This window comes from Callospermophilus lateralis, chromosome 2, assembly GCF_048772815.1.
Source record: "Callospermophilus lateralis isolate mCalLat2 chromosome 2, mCalLat2.hap1, whole genome shotgun sequence".
NCBI classification, from domain to species: Eukaryota; Metazoa; Chordata; class Mammalia; order Rodentia; family Sciuridae; genus Callospermophilus; species Callospermophilus lateralis.
This window is the reverse complement of record NC_135306.1, coordinates 12,701,150-12,720,535: the sequence shown is the minus strand read 5'-3', so window position 1 is coordinate 12,720,535 and position 19,386 is coordinate 12,701,150. Positions and strand designations below refer to the sequence as shown.

The following is a 19,386-nucleotide window of genomic DNA, read 5'->3' as shown; positions in this document are numbered from 1 at the left end:
ACAGATACAAAGAGCCCTGGGAGAGCCTGGCCAGGAGGGTTGGTGTCCAGGCATGAATAGGAAGGGAGGGCCTCCCTGGGGACAGCTTTGTCATCTGTGGCTCTCCAGTGCCCTTAGCCTATAGAGGTGGAGGGTGGTGGGAGGGCCTGAGCAGCCTGGACACCAATGAAGTCCAGGCAAGAGTTGAGGGTTGAGCTAGGAGAGTAGACAGAGTTCATGAGGAGGAGTAAGAGGGACCAAAGAGGGCTGTTTGGGGCCTGCGGCTCTGCTCTCCAGAAGGCCCTGCTCTGCCCACGGCCCAGCACTTGCTAACAACTGCCCTGAACCCGTGCATCTTGCAGCCCCCACTGTAGGCTCCCTTCCAGCCAGGCCAGAGGGGACAAGACTCCTTTCCTGAATACAGGAAATGGAGCCTATTTCCCTGGGGGCTGGAAGGACAGGCACAGGCAAGGTCACCACACAAGACATGAGGAAGCTGGACAGGGACACCAAAGGGGCAAGACTGGCACCTGTGGAAGGCACGGACTGGGCCAATCAGTCTGTTCTCTGGAAGTCATTGTCCTCCCTGGACACTCCATGGACTTAGACTTGGATGTACCTGTCCTAAAGGAGTCCAGGCTGAGACCATCTTCTTACACCTTCTTTCCACACCCCCTGGAAGCCTGGCCCTTCAGGAGCTCAGCTGATGGACAGCAGTAGGAGGGGGCCAGAGGGCAGGCAGGGCTGGGGGAGAAGAGCTGGGGTGGATCCCCAGGGCCCTTCTAAGAATGGGCTGCAGCCCCGTGCAGGGGACCCTGAGCTCTGCACTCAGGGGTCTCTGGGTCTGCCCAGCCTCGCTGGCTCTCATGATGGCAACCTCATTTCCCTCAGAGCCACAGACAAGATTCCACGTCCTCCAGAACACGGGGCTTCCCCAGGGGCCTGTCCACAGAAGAGGGGACTCCTTCCAGCACTAGGGGCTCCAGAACTGGCAGTGACCTGCTTGCATATGATGGGCAGGTGGGGGTGCAGAGGTCATCTCTCACCGTGAGTGCTGACATTTTTAGATCATCCCAAACCAGGTGGCTGAAATTCAGCTTCATTGTTTCCTACCCCAACCCCAATCCAGTGTACTTGGTTGGTTTTAGGCTTGAAGGTTGCTCTCCATTTTGGCAAGCTAGCACTTTCTGAAGACCCACCTGGAGACGTGTCAAGCTAGAGCTGTTTTAAAGACTCTTTGCAGTCCCCAGCTGATGACAAGGGTGCCCTGACACATCTATCTACTGGGGCCTTTCACTTTCCATTTGTCCTGTCCAAAGGGTACAGAAGAGCAGGCACGGGGTCTTGAAAATCTGTTCCTCACAGTGTACCTCCCTCCACATACATCCTGCTTCCCCTGGTTCTCACCTGGGTCTCATGTCTTTTCTCTGAATCTCACTACCCTTCCTGATAACTATCAGCACAGTGTTGGGTACATGGGGCCCTTGTCCTTGGGACCAGAGCTTCACCCTTGCAGGGGTCCACTGAGACCACAGGACCATCTGGACAGGGAGGCTAAAGATGGAATTCCTGCTTTGGGGTCAAGGCCAAATAAACTCAAACAAAAGGGCCTGTGAGTCTCCTGCCGCCTCATAGGCTCTAGGAGCCTAACTTAGTTACATCGTAATTATTTCTTAATTAGTAACAAAGCAAACATTGCAGCAACAGGCAAGCTAATGAAATAAATGAGGCTAATCTGTTAACTACACCCGTGTAGCACATGATTGGGGTGGGAGGTTCGTGTCGGCCTACTTGATATTCCACTTCCTTTTTGGAGAATGGGTGGTAGGAAATGAACGTGATGTTCTCAGACTTTAACCAGTGGCACTCGGAGGCTCCCGCACACTCTAGGTCTCAGCTTCCTCTCCGCGGCTCTCGGTGTCAGGAGTGACTGTACCCTCCCGCCCCAAGCACGGCAGATTTGCCCTGGTTGGTGCTTCCTGTGAGCCCAGAATAGAAGGTGCCATCTGTCACATTTCAGATGTCATATGTCCACTGATGGCTCCAAAACAGGGTGGGTCTCCAAGAGGCGTGGGGAGAAAGGCGGGCAAGAGTCAGCCTTGCAAAGCAGAAGTGCAGCAGAACAGGGGACCGAACCGGAACCTCCGGTGGGATCCTCCACGGCCTGTGTCCCCCACAGGCAGGAGCCCAGGGGCTCCCTTCAGCCCTGAAGGGCACTCACTTCTCCTGGGCAGACAAGAGGCCTTCAGGACAGAGTGTGTCTGGGATAGGAGCACTTACTAGCACCGTTGGTGCGGAGTGGGGGGTTGCCCACCACAGGCTGGGCTGCAGGGCAGGCGCCCTGGGGCGAGCTGCCTTGGGAGAGACGGCTCCCTGCAGAGCCACCCCGGCTGCACAGCAGGCGCTTCTCGTCCAGCAGGGACAGGTGGTATTCGCACAGGTCGATCAGCGAGGCCACCTGTTCGTGGAGCGGCAGCATCTTGAACTTCCTCTGGGCCAGAAAAAAGAAAGCTTCTACAAACGCCTGCAGACACATCCCTGCGGACAGAGAGACCAGTGTCAGGGTGCTCCGAAGATGCCCTGGGAAAGCTCCACCCCGTACAAGCTGCTAGTGAGAGAGAGCCTGTCTCCCCACCAAGTTGCCAGTCTGGAAACTTCCACAGACTCCAAACACAGTGCCTACCGGGCCCAGGCACTGGCCGGGGTTCTTTAGCCATTTATAGATCCCCCCTTAACCAGCCCTGTGCAGCAGATTGAATACAGACACAAAAACCGAGTCTCAGAGGAGAGGCGAGGCCTCGGTAGAAAGAGGTAGGGTTTGAATTTAAACCTAGCCCAAGGCCTTGTCCCTGGGCACTACAGTTAAATGTCCTCATTAACACCCAGCTCCCTTACTTTTCTAATTAAGGGGAAATTTATTAAGATAAACCCAATCTGACAGCAAAATTCTGTATGTTCAAAGGGACACTGGTTAGACAGGCATGGGCATTTGTCCAAATGCACTCAGTTGTGCCTTAAGGTTTACACATTGTGCTAGATGTAAAATTCACCTCAAAAAGTAAAGTTCAACCACCCCTTCTGTCTGGTCAAAATTATATTCCGGAACGTACGATGTGTGATCTCCACTGTATTCCTGAAATTTTCTTCCCCTGCTTTGCCTCATAAACCCATCTTTGGGATCTGAGCTCAAAATACCCTGTTCAGTGAAACCTGCCTTATGTCCAGATGAGCTGTGCCCCCAGGAAGGGCTTTTTGCACTTTTATTTGCAGCATGACTGCAGCTCGCTTGGGATGTGTGTGATTCTTTGATTCTCTCCGTCTGCTCTGTAGAACTGTGAGCTGCATTCATCATTATTCCCAGTACCAGGTACCCTGAAGGTGCTCAATACAGACATGCGGGTACATGAGTAATGGGTGAATGATGACTGAATGGGTGAGTTGAAGGTAGGCACTTTCAGACATTGCCACCGATCCTCATGAGGCCAATATCTTTATACCCACTTTACAGATGAGGAAACTGACAGATTAGATAACTTCTTAAGGTTACCCAGTCAGAGAATCGTCTGCAAACTCAAAATTTTTAATTTTTATTTTTTAGGCACTGGGGATTGAACATAGGGGTGCTTGATCACTGAGCCACATCCCCGGCCCTTTTGATTTTTTTTTTTTTTGACAGGGTCTTGCTAAATTGCTTAGGGCCTTGCAAAGTTGCCGAGGCTGGCCTTGAACATGTGATCCTCCTGTCTCAGTCTCCAGAGTTGCTGGGATTACAGATGTGTGCCACTGCACTCTTCTTGGAAAGTCAAAAGTTTTAAACTTAGTTGGGCAGCATGAAAAGCTTTTAGTCTTTCCTACATCCTAGCGAAAATGAACCCTGGGGTCTAGATCTATGGGGTTCCCTGGGCTCCCTGGGAAGGGGACACTCAGGCCAGACTGAAGGCCAACATATTACTTATATGAGACTGGCTCAGACTCCCCTAATCTCTCCCTTCCCACTAGAGAGCACGTTATGCACCTGCCTGCCACCACAGGGCACAGCCTAGCCCAGAATCTGTAGATACTGAATATATATGACCCCTGGGATTCAAGAATGGTTTTTGCTTTGAGAGTGAGCTGAGCAAACAGGTTAGTTTTTGTTTCTTTCCAAACCTCTTTTTGGCTCTGCTTCTTTTGATTCAAAAGGTGCTGCAAGTCCCTGCACTGCTTGGCCCTGATAGGAAGAGCTGATAATGAGCATGTGACCCTGGTGGAAAAAACACTTTTGACGAAAGAAGAGGAAGGAGATGATTCCTAATTACCAACTCAGGGCTAGGCTTTCCTGGGATGTGCACATATGTGTTGCATGCATGCATACATGGTGCACCCATACATGTGTGCATACACATGTATACGGTTGGGTAAAGGGTCAGATACACGGAGTAGAAGAAACTGGGATTTAAAGCCAAAAAAATTCAGTCCCCATCTCACATTTCCAACTGTGTGATCTGAAGAGTGTGGACCACTGAGGTGCCAAGTTCATGAACTGCTTGGTCCCTGGTCCCTGACAAGATAAGGAGCTCCGTGCAGAATGTAAATCGCCCTTCTCATCAGTCACATTGCTTAGTGCAGCTGACAGGGTTTTGTAGCAAGTCTTTCTGGATTAAGGAAGCAGTGTGCTATTTACACTCTGGCTCAAACCCGCGTTCAGGACTGTTCAAACAGTTCATGGATTGCAACTTTGAGTAGCTCTGATCTACAAGAGTCTTAGCAGCGTTTTGTGGGCATCCCAGTCACCAAAATCTTGTTAAAATGTGGATTCTGGGGTGGGGCCAAAGACACTGCATGCTGTTGGCTTTGTATAGCTCAGGGGCTGCTGGTCTCTGGGCCACACCGATTAGCAAAAGGGTCAAGGATTTGCTGCTTCTTTTCACTTAATGTTACGTTTGTTCCCTTCATTGAAGGCAGAGTGTGATTAAAGCTATAATGCTCAGCAAGAAATACAGTGAGGACTTATGTGGGGGAAAAAGCATAATTTGGTTATCTGGAAGGAGGAGATGGGTGGGAGGGAGGGAAATGGGATTGAAAATATGACACCGTTGTCTTTTGCTTTCTTCATTTTCTGAGTTTCTTCAGTAAACATGCATGCAATTGTGAAAACACTTTCAGGGGGTGGTGGGAAGTGGGTCTAGGGACAGCTACCTTTAGTCATGAACCCTTTGGGCCACCTGAACTTGAAGGCAGGTGCATGTAACACTTTGAAAAAAAATGCAATGCAAATTTCTGTGAATATATTCAACTTTGATAAGATGTTTTAAATAACACTCCCCACATGTCCTCCTTATGTTTGGAGGATATGTTTCAACACACAGCCACGTAGCACCACCGTCCCCCTGTCCTTCCCTGTTTATGCCCTGGTGCCCCCTTGTTATCACTACGCTTGTGCTCTGGGGCCAGTATTAAGTAAACAAGAGTCACTCAGGCACAAGCTCAGCAATACTGTGACACTTGGCCTGATAACTGAGATGACTGCTTGGTGACTAATGGGAGGGTAGCACGGCATCACGGATACACTGGACAAAGAGAGGACTCCTGCCCGGGTGAGATGGAGCAGGGCAGCCTGGGGTTTTATCATTCTCCTCAGGTGCACGATTTACAACTTTATGAACTGTTTACTTCTGGAATTTTCCATTTGCTAGTTTCAGACTGACATTGACAGTGAGTAACTGAAACCAGAAAGTAAAGCTTTGGATAAGGCAGTTGGGTGCGGTGAGGGGACCACAGTAAAGGGAAGAAAGAGGCAGCCAAGGGTAATAAACATGAATGATTCTCACATGGGCCAGATATACTCAAACAGGACCCTGAGCCTCACTACAACTCCTAATGTGCAGATGAGGAAACTGAGGCTCAGAGTGATGAACAACTTGCCCTCAGGCCTCACGTCAGTAAGTCACCACTTACAGACAGACAGGTATTTGAACCCAGGCCTTGTGCATTGCTGACTCTCTGCCTTATTGACCTTCCCAAGCATCCTTACCAAGAATGGGGGAGGAACGCAGTTATAGAGGACAGACAGGCCGAGATGGACATAGCCCAAGCAAAGACTGAGAAGGTCTGGGGTTGGGGGTCAGGGGAGGTTTGTGGGGAAGAGACATCAAGTTGGGCCTTGAAGAGTGGGGAGGAACTGGATGGGCAGAGGCATGCTGGGCGAAGGACAGGGACATGGCAAGACACCGTAGCAGTTGGTAACAACACAACTGGGGGCGCCTGCAGCAGGGCAGGGAGGGGCCGGCTGGAGCAGACTCCTGGGGGCTGCAGCACTCAGGGGCTGGGGTCAGTGCCAGAGGAAGTGAGCGGGGCCAGCCTCTGGAGTCCCTCTGGAGTCTCCAACGGCCCCATCACATTTTCTTGTCCGTGATCTTGAACTACATCTTCTACACTGATAGAAACCTGTGAGGGGTGCTTTTTTTATTTTTTAATTTTTTCTCAAATGGAATCTTATGAAGAGCACAGCCCAATATGCCAGCTAGGTGAAGGGACCCCTCTCTGTTTAAGTCAGGCAGTGGTGGCTCAGAGCCTTCCCACAGGCCATTTGTGCCTCAGGACCTTTGAACCTGGCCAACCAGCCAGGCCACCGTCATTATCTTGGAATCTGTGCCAGGCATCTTTGTCTTATCAAAGGGCTGGTGACACATGAGATTCCAAGTCACAGTAATAGAAAAAAACAAGACCAGGCTCCAGGTCCGCCGATGAGCTCACAGCACCCTTAACCTGCATGACACCCCATCCCCCACATAGAAGCTGAAAGAAATCAGCCCACGCATTTCTGGGGCCAGGGGCTGGGAAGACAGGCCGTCTCCACTGCCCGCAGCCCTGTGCCCTTTGCCCAGCCCTGTGGAGTGTGTCCCAGCAGGTGCGGGGGGCCACGAGGGCTGGGAAGAGGGTCCCACACAAACTGTACACGCCGAGCAGAGGGCCCCCTCCAAGAGGCTGCACCTCTGAGACTGGCTTTGGTCCCCATTTCATCAGCGGCCCAGGAAACAGTGGCCTGACCCAGGCCAGCATTCAGCGAGCTTCAGAGATCTGAGTCTTTCCAGGGCTCCGAGGAGGCGGGAGGGAGGAGGAGAACCCAGGGGAGCCAGCACACGCAGAATAAGCTGAGTTTGGGTTCAGGATCAGGTTGCTGGGATTTCCACCAAAGAAGCGAGTCAGGATGGGGCAAGAGGGCAATTCTCACCTGACTGGGGGTTCCAGTCTTTTCTAGAGCCTTCCCAGATAGTGAATACCTTCTATCAGGAGGATCCGGGTCTTTCTCCTGCCTTCTCATTACTTATTACAGAACACAGTGGGCATATTAGTGGGGTCTGTGGAGAAGCTCAGTCGCTGGCCCCCCTCTAGAACACAGGTGTGCCAGTCACCTGCCCTTCTACCTCTTTCTGTCCACTGGAGGATGCGCTTTCACCCAGTTGTGGTAACAACACACGCACAGCATTTTATCTGGCTTACAACAGTTCACATTTTTGTGGGTTTCTGTGCAGGCTTCATCGCCATTACTGTAACGATTGCATAATATTCCATCAGAGCTGGGTGTGTGTCAATCGGCTGTGGTCCCAGCCTCCTGGGAGGCTGAGGCAGACAACTGCTGGAGGTCAGCAGCCTGAGACCAGCCTGGGCAATGTGGCAAGATCTCATTTCAAACAAACAAATGCGCTATCAAATTTTTTGCCAGGCACATAATTTCTTCACCTCTCCCTATAGGAACTAAGGCTGTTCCTATTTGTTCTCTCTTATTGAGAATATTATAATGAACAGTTGGTATGTCATTGTTTTTATTTCCAATTCATTTATTTCCTAACAATAAAACCCCAGGAATCTGGATTGTTGTTTTTCTTTAATAAAGATGTGCTTGGTAATTAATTTCATGTTAAAAATTCTTAAAACCTATGGAGCACCATGATGGACAAAGCACATGGACAGGTAAGTGGGAGCAAGAACATCCCGTCCCACCGAAGCCGGGGGCAACTGCTGACTCACTGAACCAACAAAAGTGTAAAAGAATAGGAACCGCGAGGCAGCAATTGCTCTGGACTTTTAAAAAGCAATTTGGCAAAAGCTTAAGAGCCAATTGAGAGTTTCTATCAATTAACCCAGTGATCATAATCCTAGGAATTTTCCCTGACAAAATCTCCCTTCCAGAGGAACGCCGCCTGCACAGTGGCATTCACTGCCAACTTATTTACAGTACAGTGGGGCAGGGAGTCACACTAGACTTCTAGGGCATTAAAAAACAAATTCCTTCTTTCTACTTTTCTGCGTTTTCCAAATAAGATAATGCATGCTCATTTGGTGGGGAGCGGGGGAGGTGCTGGGGATTGAACTCAGGGGATCTTGACTACGGAGCTACATCCCCAGCCCTATTTTGTATTTTATTTAGAGACAGGGTCTCACTGAGTTGCTGAGCAGCCTCACAGTTGCTGAAGCTGGCTTTGAACTCGCAATCCTCCTGTCTCAGCCTCCTGAGCCACTGGGATTACAGGTGTGCGCCTGGTTTGCATGTTCATATTTTTAAAAAAATTTTTTTAAATATTTTTTAATATTTATTTTTTAGTTTTCGGTGGACACAACATCTTTATTTTATTTTTATGTGGTGCTGACGATCGAACCCAGCACCCCATGCATGCCAGGCGAGCGCGCTACCACTTGAGCCACATCCCCAGCCCTGCATGTTCATTTTTGAGAGTAGTTAGAAAAATACTTATCATTTTTAAGCTGGATGCCATGGTGCATGCTTGTAATCCCAGCAGCTCAGGAGGATGAAGCAGGTGGGTCACAAGTTCAAAGTTAGCCGCAGTAACTTAGTGAGGTCCTAAGCAAATTAGCCAGAACCTGTCTCTAAATAAAAAATATAAAAAGGGCTGGGGGATGTGGCTCAGTGGTTAAGTGGCCCTGGGTTCAATCCCTGGTACACACATACGAATATATTATTTTTAAAACACCTCCAACCCAGCCTCTGAATCACTGGTTGTGGAAAGCTCACCTCTGTCCACCCACGTAGAGTTAATAGTCTTTCTTTGGTGCTTCCTCTGGATTCTTGTCATCTAATGGGATGAACCCTGAGTATGTGACTGTCTCCCTAGTAAGACTGTGTGCCCCCCTGGAGGCAGGGACTTTGTCTCAATCATTTCTGTATTCCCAGAATGCAGCACGGCCAGACACACGACAGGTACCAATAAATATCCATTGAGCTCACTCGAGCAGATATGAACCTTTGACGCAGGCCTTATTATTTCCATTTTACAGCTTTATAGCTGTGGACACTGAGGTAAGCCTGGTGTATAGGAAAAGTCTTCTCTGAGATTTTCTGCCTTAAGAAACCAAAATGATCCAGAGCAGAGGCCCCTGAAGTTTAGAATCCCCTGGGGGATGGTGCTAAAATGCAGACTGAGCTGGGACTTGGTGGCGCACACCTGAAATCCCAGGGACTCTGGAGGCTGAGGCAGGAGGATCATACGTTCAAGGCTAGCCTCAGCAACTTGGCCAGGCCCTAAGCATTTCAGTGAGACCCTGTCTCAAAATGAAAAATATAAATAGGGCTGAGGATGCAGCTCAGTGGTAAAGCGCCCCTGGGTTCAATGCCCTGTCCCCACCCTCTCCCCCACAAAAAAATGCACACTGAGGTTCCACCTCCAGAGTTTCTGATTCAGAAACTTGAGGTGGGGCCTGAGAATCTGCACATCTAACAAGTTTCTAAATAATGCTGAGGCCCATGGACCGGGGATCCACTTTGAGAATGCTGAGTCAAGGCTGAATCTGAAAGCCCATCTACCTATTTACAAAAAGACCTGCAGTAAACTGAGAGAAGCTTAAGTTTGGGCTAAAAATGTCTACATTTAAAAAAAGACACTGATGGAGAGAAACCGCAACCAGCAGCTACAGGGGAGAGTCCTTGACTAGGAACGAACATTTCATCCTCCGAGTCTCCGGCCAGTTATTTTTAAAAGACTAATGATGGGGCTGAAAACCCATGAAGTTGTTCCAACTGTGCATTAAGCGCTCCTTTAGTTTCTGGGAAACCACACACCCCTGGTTTCTTCCAGCATCTTCGTTGGACCACCAAGTTGGGGAGAGCTCCAGAGCCCTCTTCCTGGGCCCTGCTCTCCTCTGTCTTACTGAGGTAGACTGGGAAGGTTCTAGAAGGCCAGACCACAGACGGCCCTGTACACCACGGCAGGACATTGAATTTTATGCTGAAGAAGACCAGAAGCCACTGGGGACTTTAAAGTGACCCTGTGGCTGCCATGTGAAGACCCAGTAGCAGGGGGTGCATGTGAAAGAAAGCAAGAAGCTCCCTCACAGGGCTACCGCACTAGTCCAAACAAGAACTGGCAGTGGTGACTCGGACCACTGCGGCAGAGGTAGGGGTGGTGATGGGTGATTAGATTCTGGGTTTAGTCTGATGGTAACATCAGTGAGATCTAGGATCTGCCCTTGGGTCGGATGTGGGTATGAGGGCAGGTCAGGAGTCCTTGTGCGTGAGGGCCTGTGACACCAGGCCCAGGAGATTAGCCTCCCCCTTGAAGGCAATGGTTTTCAAACATTTTATGCGTAAAATAATCTGGGGACCTCATAAGAAATGCCGGTCCTTGTTTTCTCCCCCAGTCCACGCACTCTTAAACCCCCAGTCACACCCAAGTGCCCCACCACCTGGGGACACTCTTGCAGGCTGCCCAAGTTCCCGAGATTACCAAAGCCATTGGGAAAAAAATCAGAGAAGGGCTACCCGTCTTCCCTGTATCTGCACCAGCCCCGCCAAAACCCCCTCACAGCTGGGATTGGGAGTCAGAGGATCTGGTGGTGATTCTGCTTTACCCACCTGTAATGTTAACAGTAATGAAGGTAAATATAATAATTCCTTGTGGTTGAGCCCCCATTTCATGGGAGATCCTGGGCTAAGGGCTGCCTGTACATTATTCATCTTCCTCATACACAACCCATTCACAGCAGGTGTCAGCTTCAGTTCCATCTCACATTCAGGAGACACGCCCAAGTCACATAGTTGGTAGGTGGCAGACCCAAGGACCCTTCTCTTAGCTTCTTAACTCTGCTGCTATTTTGAGAGCCTTCAAAGAGGTAAGTCAAGTCAAAGTTGCCCCTCGCATCCCGAAGATTAAAAGAAGAAAAGACAGTCCCCCAAACAACACTGGCCTCACAGTGAAGGAGGGATGGGCCTCATCCATCTCCACGAATGTCAATAAGAAGGTGTAGTTGGATCTTTTGGTCTTTGCAAACAGACTTTCCCCTCCTGCCTCCCACACCTGAAGAGAAGCTGTTGAGTATTTTTTCAAAACTTCATTTGGGTTGATGGATGTCGCTGGAGGAAGCGGCCTTTGAAATATTCCAGTTGCGGCCAGACACATGCCTCTCACTGGAGACGGCCACTGGGATATTGAGATGCGGCCCCTGACAGGCCACGGCCTCATTCTGTCAATCACTGGGGTGAGGGTGGGCCCGCTGGCTCCTTCGGTGGTGGTGGGGGCAGAGTTCTCTCCCCTCACTCCCAGGGAGGCATCCTTGCACACAGGACTTAGCGCAGGCACGGCAGCTGCTCTCGAGTAATCCCATCATCTATTCTGGGGCTTAAGGATTGAAACAAGAATAATACCTTATATGTGCCTAGCGCTTTCCAACTTACAGAGAATATCCGTCTTCTCATTGGCTTCTCAGTGTTTGAAGAAGGCTGTTATTACAGGCAGTCCCCATTTACAGTCGAGGAACACAGGCCCAGAGAGGTGGAGAGGCTTGTCAAGGTCACCCCCTAGGTGGACGTGGCAGTGTTTCAGCCCCTGACTATCTCCCGTTCAAACCCACGTTCCTTCCCCTACACTATTAGGCTTCCATAACATCTGACATTTATGTATTATTTTACATTTTACAGAGCACATTTGCATATATGATATAATTAAATCCAAATCATTGTCGACAGCCAGGGATATTATCCCAGACTGAATATGAGATTTTTTTTTTATTAATCTCTCAAAAATGCCTCAGTGTCCTAGCTAGCCTTTCTGTTTCAAGGTATTGGCGAGTGAGGTCCGTTACAATTCTTTCTCTCTCCCCAACCTTTAAATCTCTTTCTTATTACTCACCTAGAATAGATGTTTCTGTCTCACAGTGAAATCCTAAATGGATGCGTACACAAGTTTTCCATTTGGAATCATTGCTAGGAAATAAAGCTGAATGATCTGGATTAGAATTAGCTTAGTGATCCCTCTCTGTGCAGCAAAACGGCCCCCAAAAGAGCTATCTACGAGGGCTGTGCAAGCGCCGAGGTGGTTAATCACCAGACTCTCAGTTTTCTCTCCATTCTTAGGGCCCCAGCAGCCTCGTTCACCGCTTGCTGTTGCACGGGTCCCCCAGTTGTTACCACGGTCTCCCCCGGCCTGGGCCTGGAGTCTCAGAGGACTCTATACCTGGTAGATCAAACCTGGGCAGTTCCCATGGGATAGCACTGAGCTCTGAACAGTGACAGACCCACTTGATCTGCCCTGGATCCCAGCCCTGCCACTTATTAGCTGTCCAGGTGTTCTATGTCTCTGAGTCTCATTCTCTTCATCTGTAAAATGGGATCAGCAAAGCAAAAGACTGAGTGGCTCTAACAAGACACTACCCAGAAAAAGTCCAATACAGTGCTTAAAACCTAGTGGCACAAGTGCCTCTCTCATCTTTCCACCTGGGTTCTGTGGCTCCCCTCACTTGCCTGCAGTGCTCCAATTGGCTCCAGTTTCTTCTTTTATGGCTGCTAGCTGATTGCTGGTCTCCCTGCCAGGCTGAGATTTACCAGGCGAGGAGTCAGGAGACCAGCTTCCTGGTGGTCTCTGTTCCTATGCTCTGCATGGCTTTGAGCTGGTCAATTCCCCTTTGTGAGCTTCACATTCCCCTTCTTCTATACAATGAGGGCTGAGCTGTGTGATTGCTCCAGATTCTAGAAGTATTGGGAGTGACCGTAGCTTCTGAATTTTTAAAATGGCAATAATTAAAATTCTAGGATGCATTTATTAAGGCCGTTCTGTCTGCCAGGACTCCCATGACCACAGCCCTGAAAGGCTGGCGCTGCTGATCCTCACATTGTGTATGTAGGAGTGCAGAACTGTGAGAGGCACGCACCAAAGATCCCGCTGCAGAGGGTCGGGGCTGGGATTCCCACCACTGCCCTGTTCTCCCGACCAGGGAAATCCCCTCAAGGCCCAACCTTCCAGGTAAGAAAGATAGCGCACCTTCTCCTGGCCCCTCCCTGCTGCACCTTGTAGTATTGTCCGAAAGTGTCACTGTAGCAACAAGCAGTGATACTACCTTTGTCCTTGGCTGGTTGGAAAATGAGCAAGTGTCAGGCAGGAACCAGAAATATACCTTGCAGAAAAATCATTACCCCCTGAAGCCCACAGCGCCTGAACAACACACATAATCAGAGGTGGAAGCACCTCTTCCATCTCTCATTAATCACAGGACTGTCACTGGCTGGTCCAGTGATAGAGGAACACAGGCCCAGGGAGGTCAAGAGGCTTTTCAAGGTCCCTGTCCAGTCCTATCCATGTCACCTGGCTCTACCACAACTCAGACAAGTTCCTGAGTCACTCTCTGTGAAGACAGGGCCACAGTACTGTCACTTCTTCCTGTGACTCCTTTGCACTATTCCAGACCTTTCTCTTGAGATTAATGGTTCCAGTGAGTCTTGATGCTCACTCCTCAGCAAATGGTCGAAATCTCCAACTTGGAAAGGACTTTGGAGATAGCAGACCCAGGCTTTGTGGGATAACAACATCTCAAATAGCACAGTAAACAGAACGAATGAGAGTAGTCACACCCAGCACATGTGACGTGCTGTCAGGCTCTGCCATGTTCACTTCACGGGCACCTCTCATTTACTCTTCAAACAAAATTTGGGTGGCAGATGCTTTTTGTGTGTGTCCTGCCTTCCCACACCCTGCCGCCTTCACCCTTTGTCTGCTGGTGTTTAATGGCATGTGAAGCTTTGCTTTTGCCTTGGGTCCTTAAGTTGGGGCCAGGAAGGTAGAGCTATTGGTCTGGAGTCCCACAGACTGGAGTTGGTGGTGGGAATTTGAACCTCTCAGGTGCTGCTTCCAGGCATCAGGCTCACTCAGGCAAGTTAGCAGAGAAGCAAGATTTCCCACCCTCTCTGCCTTCCTGCAGCTGCCCTGTGAGGTTCTGGGCCATGGGTCGCCCTCCTTGGCATGACTATCTGTGGTCATCCATCCACCCCTTGGCTGTCTCCGGCGATGGAGTGCTCACTCTCTACTGCCCCAGGAGCCCCCTTCTCTGCTCTCTGCTCTTAGCCTGGACTGAAACGTGAGATGCTTCCTCATGGGTCCCACAAAACACAAAGCAAAGCTGACTCCTCCCTCCCCACGACAGCCTTGCTTGGAGAGGATCCCCAGGACAGCACCTGCTGCAATGCAATCCCATCCACACGGGGCCGACCACACAGGGTGGATGCAGAGGGGAGCAAGCCACAGGGAAGGGGTCAGGGGAAGTGGGGACAGTCTGATGGGAGAGAGGTGTGAGACGGAGTCGGGGTGCAGATAGGGTTCTAATACAAAGGAAGACGCCAAACATTGCCTGGGAGAGGCAATAAAGTGGAAAAACTCTGACAGAGGAGCTGTGTGTGCGGTGGGAAGTGAGAGTTGCTCTCCTCCTCCGCCCTGTTCCTCCAGATCCTGTGCTCCGGAAGTGCGCACTCTTTGTCATCCCCAGCATGTATGTATAAAATGGAACATATGCATCTCTCTGTGCATCAACATCCATATACATATAATTCTGTGCGCACATACATTTCATGTATTTTTGCTGCGCTTCTTAACCATCTGTCTTGACACCTTTTCTGATCAGCACACATAGTTCTCCATTTTTCATAGGCTGCGTATAATTCCGTGGTGTGCACGTACCATGATTTTTAAAAATCTTTCCCCAGTGATGGACACGTAAGATGTTTGCTCTGTTCCTTTCTTTTCTTCTCTTTTTGGTGTGACCGACAGTGCTGCCGTGAACACCTCTGTGCCTAGAGCAGTATGTGCGGCAGTGGAAGGAGAGATCACCGTTTCCAGTGGAATTTCCGGGTCAAAGGACATGTGCATTTTGATAGCTCTTGCAAACTGTTTTGATGTTGGGATCCTGAAGGGTCAGGGGGACTTTGCTGGTCAGAGTTTGGAAGGGTTGGGGGGAGATCTGTGTGGAACAGAGGAGCTAGGTTGTGCATGATCTTAGTGCTACAAAACAGCTTTCTTTGGGTGTTGGGGAGCAGAGCAGGTATTGTTGGGCTGATTGGGGGTGGGGATCCTGGGGACTAAGCAGTGAAGGGAGGAAAGGTGGGTGGTTTAGAGATGTGCCTTCGGTGCTCCCAGCTTGTCAGTTTCTCCCCTGCTCCTGTAGCTGCCTATCAGCTGCCAAGCAGCCCTGGGGTCTTGCATAGTGGAAAGGCTGCCGGCATTGTACCTCTCCCACCCATATCCTCTCTCTGCTCCCTGCTCACCAAACTCCCCCAGAGGATGCTGGCCCAGTCTCTGCACAGCCTCCCCTCCATCTTCCAGCTCCTGAGAGTTCTTTCCTCCCTCCCCTGCCTCTCCACCCAGCAGCTCTTGCATGTGGCGGGACACCTGCTTTCCCTTCTGAGCTCTCAGCGGTCCCTCCGCAGTTTGACAATGTGAAAGCCTCTCTGCCTCCACGGTGCAGTCTGGCCCCACCCTCCCGCTTCCCGCAGCTGACTGGGGCTGGCTCAGGCTCTTCTTTCTTCTTCGGGCTCCTCTGGCTTCACCTTGCCTTGGGTCCTGCAGTGCTCTCCCCAGGCTCCTCTGCTCTCTCTTCCTGTCATTCATTCCCTGGGCTTTAAATATCTTCAATGAATTCACGAGGTTCAAAATGGTCCCAGTCGTTATCTCCAGGCCAGACTGCTTTTTTGCCACCTGGATACCTCATTAGCATCTCAAGGAGCCTGTTAAAAATGAATGTCTTGGTGGTGGCTTCACAGTTCTGCCTGTCCTCGAGTCTGACCGCATCTATAAATGGCATCTCCAACTCATTTATTTGCCAGAACAGAGCAAGAACTGGGGGGGTCAATCTTTTCATGCACAGCCCCTCGGACCACCCCTCCACACCTCTGCACTCCAAGCATCATAACTCTTGCTTTCCATCTGCCAGCCCCCAGCCTGGGCGTCCATCACTCCCCTGGTGTCCCTCACAGCCTTCTCATTGGCCCTCCCTCCTCTATGGGGACATTCAAGACCGCTTCTTAAAGACTCTAGTCAATCACGAACTCGCCTGCTATTTAGACTCTCTGACAGCCCAGCCAGAGCCAGTACCATCCAGGTCTACACTGTCTAGTGCATCCCCCATTCTCTCTCCCGATGTCTTTCATCTCCCAGAAGCTGCCGCACGACTTCCCACCTCTGGGCCCTGGTCACTGGTATTCCTTCTGTCCCATCTCCCTGGCCCACCCCCTAATATAAATTAGATCCTCTCTGTCATTCTCATTAAAATGTGTCTATTTCATCTCTCAGAACTCCTCACGGCCCCCGGCTTCGAGTGTGCGTCTTAGCTGGGAGTCTGCCTCCACGGCCAGGCACCAGGGGCATAAGGCCCTGGGTGCTCTGTTCACCCCTGTGCGTCTCTCTCACCATCAGTGCCTGACGCGTGGAAGGCCCCTGGGGAACACTAGTTGATCCCTGTGGGGCAGAAAGAACCAGGCTGGATGCTGAATGCAGGGTCTGCCTCTTGCATGCTGCTCAGCCACCTTGGCTAATGCACTGTGCTCGGGAGCCTCGGCTTCCACCCTCCCCTCCTCTTCTTAGGATGATGTATCTGGCCCATGCCCCATGAAGGTGCCACTCACAGCCTTCTCATTGGCCTCCCACCTCTATGGGGACATTCAAGACCACCTCTTCTTTCTTCACTGTCCTTAAGTCATTAGAGCAGGTCCGAGCCTGGTGGAGTAAACAGCTCTCTTATAGGCCAGTGGCTCAGAAGCCATCCCATTTGGGTGGCCCTGTTTCCTGGAGCTAGGCAGTTTGGCTACCTGAACTCACCCACCAAAGGCCATGCTCTTCTCTGCTCCCTCTGCCCCCGCTCCAGGTACCTAGCTGGGCCCTCTGGATTTATAGAGGAAGAATCAGCCTTGGAGGGGTGGAGGGCGGGGAGCGAGGGTGGAGCCCAATCCCTAAGGGGACTGTCCTCAAGGGGAGACCCCTCTGAGAGACTCTTCAGAACTAGGCTGTCACTTGGAGAGATGACATGAGGCAGATCAGTGTCAAAAATAAGACGGAGCAGTGGGTTTCAACTTGACTCACATTAAGGATGTCACATTAGAGCACAAATGAGAGAGAAGAGAAATGCTCTTTTATGCGGGAGTTTATTTTTGTCACTTTGTCAGAGAGAAATTGCAGCCCCGAGGGCATTAGAGCTTCACAGAATTACCCAAAACATTAACATGCAAATTGCCTTCTTTAGAGAAGGTAATTTTATTAGTGCAGGAGAAAAAAAAAAAAAACATTTCTTTCACTGTACTCATGCCTAGGAGCAGCACTGTCTAGGGGCCAGTTAGGGCCACCAAAAACAAAAAATCAGGGAGCCTCCTAAAGTTGGTTGGGATTTTGTTGCCTCCTCCAGGTGGGCCCACGTCTCCCTGGATGTGGGAAGCACCCACACCTTGGTTAACACCCGGCTGCCAATGGGTGTGCAGGCCAGAGGGGGCAAGTGACTTGTTCAAGATGGTACCACTCCAATGGCAAGAAAAGCCGTAGGGCTTAGTCATACATCCAGGTGAGTGACAGTGAACTGCTAGAGGTCCTGGAAGTAGCCACTCTGGGAATAAGGAGCCCTGGGGAAATTCCATTAATCTACTTGTACTTAGAATGATTCACTCATTCATTCAGTGAACTTTCCTGTGCTTGGCCCCCAGGGCCCCAAATCCGAATCAGGCCCTGGCTTGAAGGCACCCAGCGTTTGGCTGGAGCAGGTGAAGAGGGGATACAGGGTTAGACCTCTGGTGTGCCAAGAACCACACAGCACCCAACAGAGCAGGAAAACATGGCAGGGAGGGTCTGAAAGCTTCTCGGAGAGGGCCTTCCGTGCGGCCAGTCAAGGTTGGATGGGCAATGGAGGCTGGGAGGAACACCTGAGCAGAGGTGCCCAGAAGAGGTTCGCGGGCCTGGCCCAGCAGGGTGTGTCAGAAGAGTGGGCTGGGATGGGGGTGGGCAGCAGAGGGTGGAGACAAGGCCAAGCCCAGAGGCTAACAAGCTGGATGTCACCTGCAGGTGGCAAGCAGAGGGGCAGAGCCATGAGATTTGAGAAGGGAGGGTTTCCCGGCCCAGGGTGCCAACATGACAGAAGGCTGTACGAGGCTGCGCTTACATAAGGCTTCCTCCTCCCTCCGCAGACGTGAAGGGGGAGCGTGGGCAGAGACGCCCACCACCGCTCGGCAGAGTCTCAGTTAAGTCAGGTCGCGCGGAGCAGATGAGGTATGGTGGGGCGTTGCCTGGGCCTCCCCTGGGCCTCCCGGGCTGAGGGCGCTTCCTTTGGCCCTCATTGGGCTGCAGCTGGGTCATATGTCCAAAGTGGGGTCCCTGGAGCTTATCACAGCCCCAGGAGCTGTCTTTTAGGGAAGCCCGAGGGGAAACGTGGTGACTATTCAGGTTTTAGCCGGGTAACTCTTTGCGTGGGGACCTCCTGTGCATTACAGGATGTGTGGCAGCACCCTGGCCTCTACCCACAGAGGGCCAGCTCAGCAGCTTCCCTACCACCTGCCTCCACACATGGCCACATGTCCCCAGAGGCACTTGGAGGACTGGTTTTAACACTGTGATTCATCTTACAGCAGTAAGATGAGGATTGTGACCAGTGTGCTCCTGGTGAAAGACGGGAAGGACAGGCTCTATCTTGCTAACTCGGCGTTTTCTTGACTACAGACAGAGAGCTGATCAGATGGCTCAGGAGATTTGTGTTGCACTCCTGGATTAAGTGATTAAGCCCAGATTTGACCAAGGATTCTGTTAAATGTCTCTGACGGGCCTCAATGGGATGCCCTCCTGGAATGCTTGTGGCCACAATGGTTTCTCAAATACCATTAGATTCTGAAGGAAGAATTTGGGTTCCACCACGAGCTGGGTGACCTTGGGCATGTTCCTTAACCTCGCTGAGCCTCAGCTTTCTTCTCTGTAACCTGGAGGAGGAAGCTCAGCCCTCAGGACTGGTGGGCAACGTGCAACATGCTTCTCAGTTTTAACTCCAATATGCACAGGTCTCAGAGGCCCACACTCCCATCTTCACTACAAGGAAAAAAAAAAATCTGAGCAAACTGAAAATCAATGATTTCTCTAGGGTCCATCAGAGAATTGAGGTCACAGGGAAGACTGCCAAGTTGAGAAC

General features: G+C 50.8%; 1 protein-coding gene across 1 annotated transcript in view; it reads right to left on the bottom strand.

Moving 5' to 3' along the window:
* Positions 1-2,224: 2,224 nt before the first annotated feature.
* Positions 2,225-19,386, bottom strand: part of Ttll11 (tubulin tyrosine ligase like 11) — a 231,797-nt gene continuing 214,635 nt past the window's right edge. Inside the window, exon 9 of the mRNA XM_076843150.1 lies at positions 2,225-2,517. Within this exon, the coding sequence (XP_076699265.1) occupies positions 2,225-2,517 (293 nt within the window). The remainder of the gene's footprint in view (positions 2,518-19,386) is intronic.